Source organism: Lathamus discolor, chromosome 1 (genome assembly GCF_037157495.1).
Source record: "Lathamus discolor isolate bLatDis1 chromosome 1, bLatDis1.hap1, whole genome shotgun sequence".
Lineage (NCBI taxonomy): Eukaryota > Metazoa > Chordata > Aves > Psittaciformes > Psittacidae > Lathamus > Lathamus discolor.
The window spans coordinates 163,929,970-163,942,592 of record NC_088884.1 but is presented as its reverse complement, the minus strand read 5'-3'; the positions used below and the strand labels follow the sequence as shown (position 1 = coordinate 163,942,592).

Genomic DNA, 12,623 nt, shown 5'->3' with positions numbered 1-12,623 from the left:
CCTTGGGATTCTGTGATTCTGTGATTCTGTGATTCTCCAAGAGGTTTCTTGCTGTGAAGGGTTGATGCTCAGGGGCTGCTGTAGAGCAGCTCTGATTGTCCACCCCATCCCTTTCTAAAGGGTGCTTGGGTTCGGCGGTGTCCTCTGGTTGTTGTTCTGGTGCTCAGCTCTGTGAGTTGGGTGGGAGATGCTCACGGTCTCGATGTACGGTGGCGGGTTCTGCCCTTGGAAGGGTTTGTGCCAGTTTGCCCATGTCCTTATTTCCCAGTTCTGACCGCGGTTTTCCACCTTCTCCTGGCCCTGGTCTCCCTATCCCTCCCCATCTATCCCCTTGCAGGCACCCCTTCCCTCGCGTGTTCAGCTCCTGCAGCAAGAGGCAGCTGGAGAGCTACTTCCAGAAGGGAGGTGGGATGTGTCTCTTCAACCTGCCCGACACCAAGGACCTGGTGGTGGGACGGAAATGTGGCAATGGCTTTCTGGAGGAAGGAGAAGACTGTGACTGCGGGGAGGTGGAGGTACGCTGCTGGGCTTGCATTGCTCTCCTGCACAGGCTTCTGCAGCTCAGCTCAAGGTAGCAGGATGCGGGCCATGTATTTCCAAGGGGTTTTCCAAGGGTTTGCTGGTCCATCCCAAGGGCTCTTCCCAGTCCCCGCTTCCTAAACCCATTTAACTGCTCCTGGCTTTCTTCTTGACTTTGCCTTAAGGTGCTCAGTTCTTCCTCACACCCCCGTGCCTCAGTTTCCCCAAATGAGGAGCAATGCTGTGGTGGGTGGAGGATGGATTGGGGGCAGCAATGGGGTGGAATGGAATCACTGACCATGGTGGTGTCTTCTCCACCTCTGCACACAGGAGTGCACCAACCCATGCTGCAATGCTCACAACTGCACACTGAAAGAGGGGGCCCAGTGTGCCCATGGTGACTGCTGCCAGAGCTGCAAGGTAAGACCTGCAACCGTGTCCCCACCATGACCACCTATGGGATGAGCAGGGAGATCCAGCCCCCACCATTCCCTTGGGACTCATGTGCTGCATGTCCGTAAGGTCAAACCCCCTGGTGCCAAATGAGGGCTCTGCAGGAGAGTCTCTGCTGGCTGCTTTGTGGCTGGGGTCCAGCCCAGGAAATTGGCTTTGTATCTTGACAACCCCATAGAGACCCACAGAGGACATTCTGGATGGTTTATGGTTCCAAGATGTGCTCGGTGCTGATGTTTCTCTCTCCTCCCATGGCAGCTGAAGGTGGCTGGGACAATCTGCAGGGATGCAGCAGGATCCTGTGACCTCCCTGAATACTGCACTGGTGCCTCACCCTACTGCCCAGCCAACGTGTACCTGCTGGATGGCTCATCCTGTGCCTACGGAGAGGCTTACTGCAACAACGGCATGTGCATGACCCACCATCAGCAGTGTGTCCAGCTCTGGGGACCGGGTGAGTCCCATCAGCCCCCAGCCTTGCCTCCTGACATCCCTCTCCGGAGCAAGAGCAGCCTGGTCTGCCCCAGCCCATGGCAGGGGTTGGAACTGGATGAGCTTTAAGGTCCCTTCCAATCCAAACCCACCCGGGATTCTGTGGTTCTCTTCTGCGCATGATCCCCATGCTGTGCATGACTTCATATGCTGCAAGTGACCTCCATGCTGTAGTGCAGCCCATAGACTACCTATGGCTTCAGCACTGCCTGCAGCTTGTACCCTACACAGACTGTGACTCCTTGCTTTAGTTAGCCCATATTCTGCATATGGCCCCCATGTTGCCTACAGACCTTATACTGCATATGGCCCAGAGGTGATGGGGCTCATAACCTGTTCATAGAATCACAGAATCATAGGTTTGGGTTGGAAAGGACCTTAAGATCATCGAGTTCCAACCCCCTGCCGTGGGCAGAGATGCCTCCCACGTGGCCGATGCTTCATTTGGTTGTTGCACACTTCATATATATGTATACACACACACATTATGTGGCTGCAGACTGCATACAGCTGCATATGGCCCCCACTCCACATACAGTCCATAGCTCATATACTCGCTATGACCTGGCAGTGCTCAAGGCCAGGTTGGACACAAGGGTGTAGAGCAATCTGCTCTAGTGGAAGGTGTCCCTGCCCATGGTAGGATGAGCTTTGAGGTCCCTTCCAAGGCAAACCACCCTGTGAATCTATGATTTCATCCCTCCTGTGCTGTTCTTGGCCTGGCACCCACAGCAGCAGCTCTCCAGGAGGCTTTTCCATGATGTTTTCTCCATAAGCATCCAGCTGCTGCTCCCAGTTTTGGTATTTCTCCCCATTGGCTGCTTTCCTCATTCCATGTGGACCTTTCCTCCCTCTGCAGGTGCCTGGCCTGCCCCAGATGCCTGCTTCCAGGATGTGAACATGGCTGGCAACACCTACGGCAACTGTGGCAAAGACAGCCAAGGGCGCTACGTGAAATGTGACAAGAGGTGGGTGCAGCGCTGGCACCCATGGGTGCCCCATCATCTCCTCCTCCTGCACTCTGTGAAGGGACTGGCAAGGTCCTACCTCAGCCTCTTGGCATCAGCTCCATTTTGGACCTCAGGAAGCCCCAGGTCCTTCCTGGGCTCCATCCCTGCAGGGAGGTTGTCCCACCACACATCACCTCCCAGCCGGGCCTGAAGGGAAGATCAAAGCCAGCATCAGCAGGATGCTGTTTAGGGACTGCGTGCCCTCCAGCATTCCCAGTTTGACCAGGGTTGTCAGGGGGTTCCTGACTGTTCCCTCCAGCATTTCCCTGTGCTGTCCATGATTTATCAAAGTCCTTTCTGAGCCCACTGAGTGTCTCTCATCACAACCTAGCATGGACATAAAGTCAGAGGGAGAGGAGCCAGCAGGCAGTGGGGCAGATGGGGCAGGCAGGGTGAGGTGGCTGGTACTCACATCCGCCCTCACCTCGCTGTGTCCTGCTCCTAGGGATGCCATGTGTGGCAAGATCCAGTGCCAGAGCTCAGCTAAGAAGCCTCAGGGGACCAACACTGTGTCCATCGACACCACCATCCGCTTCAATGGGCGGGAGGTGAAGTGCCGTGGTACCTACATGTACACTGCGAAGGATGACGAGGAAGACCTCTCTGACCCCGGGCTGGTGATGACAGGGACTAAATGTGGAGATGGGATGGTGAGTACCTCTTCCTAAGGCTCTGCTCTCCTACAGAATAACATCTCCTTGGCTGTTACCCCAGCTCCAATGTGGATATTGGCTCTTCCCTGCATTGCAGCTGGTCCATGGGATGTGGTTTCCTCCGCGCTTGCAGACATCTCTCTGGTGACATCTCAACCGGGGCATTTCTACACATCACCAGATGCTTGTGTGTAGGCCACCAAATTCTTCTCTCCGGCCTCCATGCTTCTTTGCTGATTTCATGCATAGTGCAGCGACCCCAACAAGAGTTGCATGCCCCAGGGCTTGATGGATGAGGATTCCTTCTGTGAATGAATTGCTTCCCAGGAGAAGTCTTAGGGAATGTGCGTTAGGGCAGCGTTAAGGATCAAGATGGGAGATCCAAACAGATGCTGCTAACTGAGCATTACTCTCTTTTCCAGCCCCCTACATCTCCAAGTACTTTAAGAAGGCTCAGTTCAGCTGAGAAAGGGCAGAAGCCTGGTAGAGCGCGTGGTAGCAGGGATGCGCGCCAGACAGCATTGGCCATGGAGATGTGCCCTTTGCTGTTTGGCATTTTAATTGTGAAATCTTCACCCCAGTTTAGGGTGGAAAGCCAAAATGTCAGCATTTTTATGGGAAAGGATGGCTGGGCTTGAAATCCAGTGTCGTTTTGCTTTGGATGGTGCCTGCGTTTTAGGGCCAGGTGGGAAATGCCATCTCCAGGAGCTGCCAGAGGGGTTGTCAAGGGAATAGTGGTGGCTGGTCTCATCTGAGCCATCCTGGATGAGGGAATGGCAGAGGTTTCCTGGGATGTGCTGAAACCTGGAGTGAAATGCACTGACTTGGCACAGTGTGATGTAACCAACCTGCATTTTGGATGCTGGAGAGGGACTCTTCATCAGAGACTATAGCGACAGGACAAGGGGTGATGGGTTCAGACTGAAACAGGGGAAGTTCAGGTTGGAGATAAGGAAGAAGCTCTTCCCTGGGAGGGTGCTGAGGCGCTGGCACAGGGTGCCCAGAGAAGCTGTGGCTGCCCCATCCCTGGCAGTGCTCAAGGCCAGGTTGGACACAGGGGCTTGGAGCAAGCTGCTCCAGTGGAAGGGGTCCCTGCCCGTGGCAGGGGTTGGAACTGGATGAGCTTTAAGCTCTCTTCCAACTCAAGCCAGTCTGGGATTCTACATTTTCCAATGGACAGCATCCTTTCAGAGCATTCCCAGCTGTAGATCCCTGTCCCTCTCCTGGGCCTTCCTCTAACCACAGTTTCTTGGCTGTCCCTTAGGTTTGCAAGGATCGCCGGTGCCAAAATGCCTCCCTTTTTGAGCTGGAAAAGTGTGTTTCCCGGTGCAACGGCCATGGGGTGAGTTACTCCCCGAGCAGGCTCCTGGGATCAGACACATTCTGAAGCAAAACCAAGTGTCTCCCACGGGGACGAGCCTTGCAATGCAGTGGGCATCTGCTTGTCATAGTTGTCTCATGCATCAGCTACGGGTGAGGCTGAGCTCAGATCTTTGCTCACCCGTGTCCCAGTTAGAGGAAGAAGATCATTTGTGATGTAAGGACCATCTGCAAAACTTGGATCAAGGTCCGGTTTGAACCGCAGGGTGTTTAGAGCTCGGAGCAGGTGCCTGTTCCCTCTGAGAGCAAAGCAAGGGTTAGAAACACAACAGGGACTGCAGAAAGGAGGGAAGTGGTTTAGTGAATAGGAAGACCCGCTGTTGTCCAAAGCTTAAAGCCTGCAGAGATTTGACCTCTGCGGAAGGCTTTGCCAAATCAGACAACAACAAGCTGCTGTAGAAGAGTCACTGCTGGATTATGTAGAGAAATATGAGATGTAAACCACCCAAATTTACCCTTCCTTTCTGCTCTTGGGTTGGATTCTCTGCTTCAGAAAGGCTGTGGTTTACTGGGAAAGACCCTGAGGGGAAGATGTTCAACAAACCCCTGGCTAATATAAAGTGTTAAGGGCGTTCAGCTTGTGTAGTCCAGCAGTGTGAAAGCTGAATGTACGAGATACCTGCCTGCCTTCAGGGTTTCTGCAAAGAGCAAGGAGATGAAAGTACCAGCAAGGAGATAATCTCTGTACATCACAGTCACAGATGTACGAGTACCCGAAGGGGGCCTATAGGGATGCTGGGGAGGGACTCTTCATCAGGGACTGTAGTGACAGGACAAGGGGTAACGGGTTCAAACTGAAACAGGGGAAGTTTAGATTGGATCTAAGGAGGAAATTCTTTCCTGTGAGGGTGGTGAGGCACTGGAATGGGTTGCCCAGGGAGGTTGTGAGTGCTCCATCCCTGGCAGTGTTCAAGGCCAGGTTGGATGAAGCCTTGGGTGGGATGGTTTAGTGTGAGGTGTCCCTGCCCATGGCAGGGGGGTTGGAACTGGATGATCTTGAGGTCCTTTCCAACCCAAACTATTCTATGATTCTATGTGAGGGCAACTCTGGCATGATCCAGGTGCTGTTCAAGGAGTGAATATTGGCAGGGGTTAAGCTCCCTCAGCCTGGACTGCCGCCATTGGCCATCTGCTGTCATCCCCATCACACAGACCATCATTCCCAACACAAGAGGGACGTGGAGCTGCTGGAGCGAGGCCAGAGGAGGCCATGGAGCTGCTGCGAGGGCTGGAGCAGCTCTGCTCTGGAGCCAGGCTGAGAGAGCTGGGCTGGGGCAGCCTGGACAAGAGAAGGCTCCTGAAGGGGAGACCTGAGAGCAGCTCCAGTGCCTAAAGGGGCTGCAGGGAACCTGGAGAGGGGCTTGGGACAAGGGCCTGTAGGGACAGGCCAAGAGGGAGATTGAAATGAAATCTTAGGAAGGTTGGAACTGGAGGAGCTTTAAGCTCCCTTCCAACACAAACCAGTCTGGAATTCTATGATTCCCACACCTCCCGTGTGTTCTCCAACCCTCCCTCTCTCTCTGCAGGTCTGCAACAGCAACAAGAACTGTCACTGTGATGCTGGCTGGGCTCCCCCCTACTGTGAGAAGCCAGGCTTGGGTGGCAGTGTGGACAGTGGCCCTGTGCAGCGAGACAGTGAGTTACATCTCCATCCCATGCCTTGTGACACTGCTGGGGCTGGAGCAATGCCATGAGAGGGGGAAACAGCATCACACAGCTGCTGACAGCCCTGCTTCCGAATGGGCTGGATTGGGTCCATTCAGGCTCACAGCCTGTGCCCAGCTCGGTGGCCACCCATCAGAGGCCACCGAATGGCTCTGCTCCCTCTTTGGTGGTTGATCAGCAATGATGTCCCTAGTTCGGGTGGCTGAGGATGGGCAGATGGGAGCAATGTTTCCACAGAGCGAAGCCAGAGGCTGTTTGCTCTCCCAGCCCCACACTTATCTTTGTGCTTTCCCTGCCAGATCATGAAGCCATCCTAATGACCCTCCTGCTCATCTTCCTGCTCTTCCTCCCGGCCCTGATGATCATCATCTACTTCTGGTACCGGAGGGAGAACTCGCTCCTGAATAAATGGATAAAGGAGATAAGGAGGAGGAGCCAGGAGACGTACAGGTGGGTGATGCCTCCTAAGTCCCTTCTCTCTCAAGGACCCAGTAAGACACAGAAACCTCATTTTCTTGCCACTGTTGGCATCCAGCCTGGTAGGAATGAGTGTGGAGAGCTGGTGGTGCACAGGGTCTGTTTCAAGGTGATGTGCGACCTGGTTTGAGATATGAAGAGCTCTCTCCTGGGAAAATCTGAGGCTCTCAGCTCTTCCCAGAGCAGAGGACAGGGATTGTCCCCCGAACAGGACAACCCCGGAAAGTGATGATGGAGGTGGCCTGGTACCAAGAAGCTTTCTCCCCATTTACTCCTAGGAGACTGCAAGAACAGGGAGGGCTCTAAAGAAGCATTGAATTTAGAGACTCTCATTTGGGCAACCTGGTCTTTTAAACAACCTGCTCTAGTGGAAGGTGTCCCTGCCTGTGACAGTGTTGGAACTGGAAGGGCGTTAAGCTCCCTTCAACACAAACCATTCTATGCTTGTTTCCCCTCCCGGTACAGGTACAGACACACACATACCTCAAAACCCCTGCAACAGTCTGAGAAAGCCAACCAACCACCTTCATCACCCTCATCACCTCAAGACAGATTTGTCATCCCTGCTCACCCAGTGCTTATCCCTCAGTGCCATGGGGTAGCGGTGGCCTTGGCAGTGCTGGGCAGCGGTTGGACTTGATGATCTTAAAGGACTTTTCCAACCCAGTTGATTCTGTGATCCTGATTTATGTTTGTGATCCCGAGCAGGAATAAAACCATGGGGCGGAAGTCACCCAGTGGCCACCCCAAAGCTGCTTTCACCTTGAGGAACATTTCCACCTCCAGCCACACTAGTAAAGTAAGTCATAACTCACTTGCCAGGTGGGGGGATCACATCTACTCTAGCAACCAGGCAAAGAACTGATGCTCCTTGATGGTTGTGCATTGGGTCTACACTGTGAGCCCTCGATCAGTTGTACACATCCCTCCTTAAGCTGAGTTTGTTGGGCTCTGCCTGTTCAGAAAGACCCTGGTGATTGCCAAGGGCCTTAACCAGGAAGTTGCCCATCACCACAGCAAAGCCTAACAGGGGCTGTGCTCTCCCTGTGATGACCTCGTGTTGGGTCTCCGGGAGGCAGATGTTCCTGCTGTGGTTGTGTCAGCTCTGGTGAGCCTCGGATGGGTAATTCCGGGTCTGAATCTGGGGAAGAATTGAGGTTTGTTGAGCATGGCCACAGCGGTTGAGAGCAGGGCAGTGTCTTTTCATTAGGGACTGTAGAGGTAGGACAAGGAGTGATGGGTTTAAACTTAAACAGGGGAAGTTCAGGTTGGAGATAAAGAAGAAATTCCTTACTGTGAGGGTGGTGAGGCACTGGAATGGGTTGCCCAGGGAGGTTGCGAGTGCTCCATCCCTGGCAGTGTTCAAGGCCAGGTTGGATGAAGCCTTGTGTGGGATGGTTTAGTGTGAGGCATCCCTGCCCATGGCAGGGGGTTGGAACTGGATGATCTTGAGGTCCTTTCCAACCCAAACCATTCCATGATTCTGTTTGTGGAAGTGGATTCAGCAGAGCTGAACCTGGTCCAGGTCTCCTGAGACCAGCACCTTGCCCATCCCTGTGTGCTCTCATATGGTTATCAGGAGCAAACACAGCTTTTGGGCTGGATGGTTAAAGTGGTGGTCCCAGGAAGTGCAATAAATACCCAGTGCTCCTCCTGCTGCTCCCTATACTCCCATTCTGGGCTCCATTTGCTTTCCATCACCCAGGCAAACTCACCTAAGGATTTTCTCCATGCTTCTGCTTTTCTCATCCCTGCAGGCCACAAGGGCCACGTTCCCTCCCAAACCCAGCTCTCAGCCCGTCAACATCGTCCACCCTCTTCGCCCAGCTCCTCACTCCATCCCTCCACGTCCAAGAGACCCCAAACCTGCCAGGCCACCACCTCCAGCCTGCAGATCGCCCATGGTGCCCACCAAAGCAGCTGTGTCCCAGGCTAAGCTGCCACCTCCAAAGAGACCTCTTCCCTGCAGCCCCGTGAGGACCCCACTGGTGAGCTTTGGCTGTGCTTTCCTTCTGGACTCATAGGAATTCCATGGGTTGTGGCTGTCTGTGGCTCTTTCGGGTTAGGTATCATTAAGGAGCTGTCATGCCAACCCTAAGAGATGAACCTGTTGTGGTGATGAAAGAAGCTCATTGGATAAGGAGAACCTTTTAAGCTGGTTTGGGTGTTATCAGATGCTTTGACGCATCCCAGCTCTGCAGCAGGGCACAGAGGTTTCTAGGAGGTCACTGGATGCTCCTCTAAGGATGTTGTCTCTCCGCATGCACTTTGTGATCCCAGGTCGCCCCAAAGCATCAGCCACCCCGTCGGCCGTTGCCTGGAAGTCCTCTTCTGGCCAAAGAACTGCCTCCTCCTGCACATGGACAGACCCTGCTGGTCATGGTCCCTCCTACCAACTTCAAGGTGCCAGGTACAAGCACCGTGAGCCACCCCACGAGGCCATTAAAGTAAGTTGAGGGAGCAGTTGAGCCACCCTGAAGGTGGACACAGTGGGGTGTATTGTGGGTCATGCCTGAATGGGACATCCCAAATGGCACTGTGTTGTGCTCTGCTCTGACCCTTATGGTGTCTTCACTGTGACCTGGGTTTCTCCTGTTTCTCCCCCAGGCTGGTGTGTGCAGGACAGGGTGCTCAGGAGCAGCAGAGATGTTCTGTGCTCTGGGCTGTGGGGGTTTGTTCTCTGGACCTACAAAGGAGCAAAAAGCCCACCAAATTCAGGGGAACTGGCCTGTAGGCCGTAGTAGATCTTTGGTGTGGGGCATTTGTGGGCAAAGGTGGGAAAGAAATCAGGAGACATCCTAAATTCTACTTGGGGAGTAGCTACAACCAAAGCATTTGTCTAGATGGGGATGCTATATGCATAAAAAGTCTTGTGCTCATTCTCCTTCCTGCATGGTGCAGGAAAAGAGCCTGCCCACTCAAGCAAGGTACCTGCAGGTGCCCATTATCTGCACCCGTGCCTTCACTGGGCAGGACCCCACAGGGTTTGGCCATTGACCAACGATGACCAAGGTTGGGACTTTGGGTCTTATACGGTCCTGATGGGTTATGGGAGATGCTATCCTTTGGGGCGCATGTGGCATCTCATCCCAGAGCACGGAGGGAGCTGTTGGTGTTATGCTGGGGGGCACTGGGGTGAAGGGGTAGACACTGATGCTGTCTTTCATCTTTCCTCCCTGCAGGCCGATGCCACCTCAAAGGTGAGTCACAGACACCCTGCAGGGCCAGGGGGACTGCTGGTGGGGGATGGCCTTTGGTTAAGCAGTGGAATGGGAGCCAGGATGCTGGGGAATAAACACCCACCTTCCCAGAGGCTCCTAGATGAGCAGGACATAGCCCCACTTGGTACCCCAACACGAGGTCCAAGGAATGAAGGGTTTTGAGTTTGGAGCTGGGAGATTCAGCCCAAATCCTTTACAACATCTCTACAAGCTTCAGCTCTCCTCTTGTGTACTGCTAAATCCTCTGCATATGGTCAGTGGTGCCTCAAGGGATTGTGCTTGCATCCACTCCTGTTAGCCAGGCTTGTGGGCTATATCCAGCCATGGAGAGCAGGCACCAGGCTGAACTGAAGCTGACCCTCATCTCCAGACAGTCTTAATGACTGCTTTGACCCTCCTACACTATTTTAGGTTCAGTTGTCTTTGTAGTTGCCACCACAGAGGCTGAACGTGCCCTGGCATTTCTCAGTGTAACTCAATCCCTGTAGCTCAGCTCTTCCCGTAGATAAAACAGGCCTGTTCTGCGGTCCCAGAAGGGAAAGACTTGGCACATCCTGGCAGCCAAACTTAGCTCCCTTTCTCAAAGGGTGTAGTTTTGTCCTTGCTGCCCACTGGACTGTTCCTGTCCGTTCTCTCTAGAAATAGTGCCCATGCCAGGACGTGTAGACTGGCAGAGCCAGACTTGGGCCATAGAGCAGGACATCCCCGTGTCCTGGTCCGTATTCACTACCTGACACTGCCAACATGCCAAGAGAGGGCCAGGGAGCTGTTGTCTTCCTGGGATGGATGAGGGGAGAGATTTCATGAATTCCCATGGACTGTAACATCCATATCAGGTTGTCGATTTGGTGATGTCTCTTGGTAGTGCTGTAGCAATAGGACAAGGGGGAATGGGTTTTCACTTGAGAAGTTCACATTAGACAGGGCTTGGAGCAAGCTGCTCCAGTGGAAGGTGTCCCTGCCCGTGGCAGGGGTTGGAATTGGATGAGCTTTAAGGTCCCTTCCAACCCAAACCAGTCTATGGTTCTGATTCTAGACCACCTTGCCTGAACTTGGGAAGCCAAGAGCAGTAAGCCTTTTGGGGATACCAATCCTACTGCTGATGAGCTCCCAGTTCTCACTGCTGGCTACTGCCTGGTGTCACCGTGTGCTTTGGTGGACTCTGTGTCCTGTCAGGGTTTTGAGGGTAGGCCAAAGGAAAACACTTTAAAACGATACAATCTGGGGCTGTATCTTTGAGACAGGATGTGGGTGACCATGACAGTCCCAGGTCTCTCTGGTCTCAGGGACAGCAGATGTTCTGTCTCCCCTGAGCTGTGGAAGGATGCTTGTGGTGGAGGTGACGGTTGCTTGTTCTCTGCACTCAAATGAGTTGTCTCCTTCCTCTTCTCCTCACTCCAGGCCAGTCCCAGCCATCAAAGTCCCATCAACCTCCTTCCCCTTGAAGAAGTGACAAACCAAGGACACCTTAAGCGCATCCTTCCTGAGCTGGCTCTCCTGATTTGCACTGCTGCTGGCGACAGGGGTCTTCTATTCCTCTCTTGTTTTATTTGTCTTTTGATACCAGAGGACTATTTTTATAAGACAGAATATGTATTCAGCACAAAAAACTGTAGTTTTGGTGGGGGGAGGAGAGGGGAAATTGGTACCGTGATGTAACTCAAGGGTTGGGATGGATTGGTGGTGGGGTTATACCATGATGGAGAACCCACCACAGCTCTGGCCGATTTACCCCCCAGCTTTAGTTACGTTTTGACATTGCACATGGGCTGGGATGGGGTGAACATCCAACACTGACAACAGTGGCAGCAAAAGCCTTGTCATATCCTTCTAGCTACCTCCTCCTTCTCCTCCAGGCCTGGTGAGACCCCACCATCACCCATGCCACCAGAGTTCAATGCTGGGCATTGTCTCCAGGGAGACATTTGCCATCAGAGCAAAGTGATTTCCAGTTTGGGCTGTGCCATACAGTGTGCTGGGACAATTCCATGAAGGATCCACGTTCTCGGGCTCCTCCTGGCCTCCTACCTGCTTGCACAAGAAACAACAGTGACAATGCTGGGGTCGTAGCTGGATGGAGAAGCGATATGAGAAGTGGTTCAATGTCCTAAGTACTGGTGGCGGCTTGTTACCAGGGTGCTTTCAAGGGGCTCAGGAGCCCCCCATAAACATTGCATACTCCCTGCCCATGGGGCAAGCCAAGCAGTGGCTCTGTGAGCTGCTCACACTCTGCTCTCCAAAGGGGGAAGGAGCCACAAGCCAGGAACAAGAGCAGGGAGACCTCCTGCCCGTGCCGTTGGCTTGCCAAGAGGCCTTGGCCAAACCGTTGCATTTCTCTGTGCCTCAGTTTCCCCCCTTGTCTGTCATGGGGGGGGTGATACCTACCTCACAGGGGTGTTGTGAGGTTTAACAAACTCGTGTCTTGAAAGGGCTTTTACAATCCTCAGACGAAAGGTGCTGTTGACCTGCACAGTATTCTACCGTGCCACTTTCCTATGACTTGACATGCGGCTCTGTCAGGGGCTGAAGTGAGAACAAAGGCTTTGTACAGTCCCCTGGCTCCTCTGTCTCTTTTCTTGCGCAGAACTTCCCCCAGCCTTTAAACCCCAAAGTCTTTGGGTATCCAACCACGCTGGTGCACACAGATCCTTGGAACAGCTTCTATTAGCCCTTAAACATGGGGTCGTTGGTCCAACTGTGTGTGATGTGTCAACTACCCTGGGGTACATCCCTTCTGACCTGGGATAGGTCTT

At 53.5% G+C, this 12,623-nt stretch overlaps 1 protein-coding gene across 1 annotated transcript; it reads left to right on the top strand.

Moving 5' to 3' along the window:
* The first annotated feature begins 236 nt into the window (after positions 1-236).
* Positions 237-12,423, top strand: LOC136005110 (disintegrin and metalloproteinase domain-containing protein 19-like). The gene is made up of 13 exons (XM_065662273.1): positions 237-515; positions 850-939; positions 1,231-1,426; positions 2,324-2,432; positions 2,920-3,124; positions 4,392-4,469; positions 6,034-6,142; positions 6,472-6,622; positions 7,358-7,448; positions 8,407-8,637; positions 8,930-9,096; positions 9,832-9,849; positions 11,272-12,423. Exons 1-13 carry the CDS (start codon positions 252-254, stop codon positions 11,321-11,323), a joined length of 1,761 nt encoding a protein of 586 aa, XP_065518345.1. The 5' UTR covers positions 237-251; the 3' UTR covers positions 11,324-12,423.
* Positions 12,424-12,623: the final 200 nt, after the last annotated feature.

What these genes read in the sequence shown, in the direction of transcription:
- LOC136005110 (XM_065662273.1), top strand. Translation starts at nt 252, where the DNA reads ATGTCCTTATTTCCCAGTTCTGACCGCGGTTTTCCACCTTCTCCTGGC. An exon ending in TACGTGAAATGTGACAAGAG is followed by an intron (nt 2,433 to 2,919) that starts GTGGGTGCAGCG and finishes TCCTGCTCCTAG; the next exon opens with GGATGCCATGTGTGGCAAGA. An exon ending in AGGAGCCAGGAGACGTACAG is followed by an intron (nt 6,623 to 7,357) that starts GTGGGTGATGCC and finishes GATCCCGAGCAG; the next exon opens with GAATAAAACCATGGGGCGGA.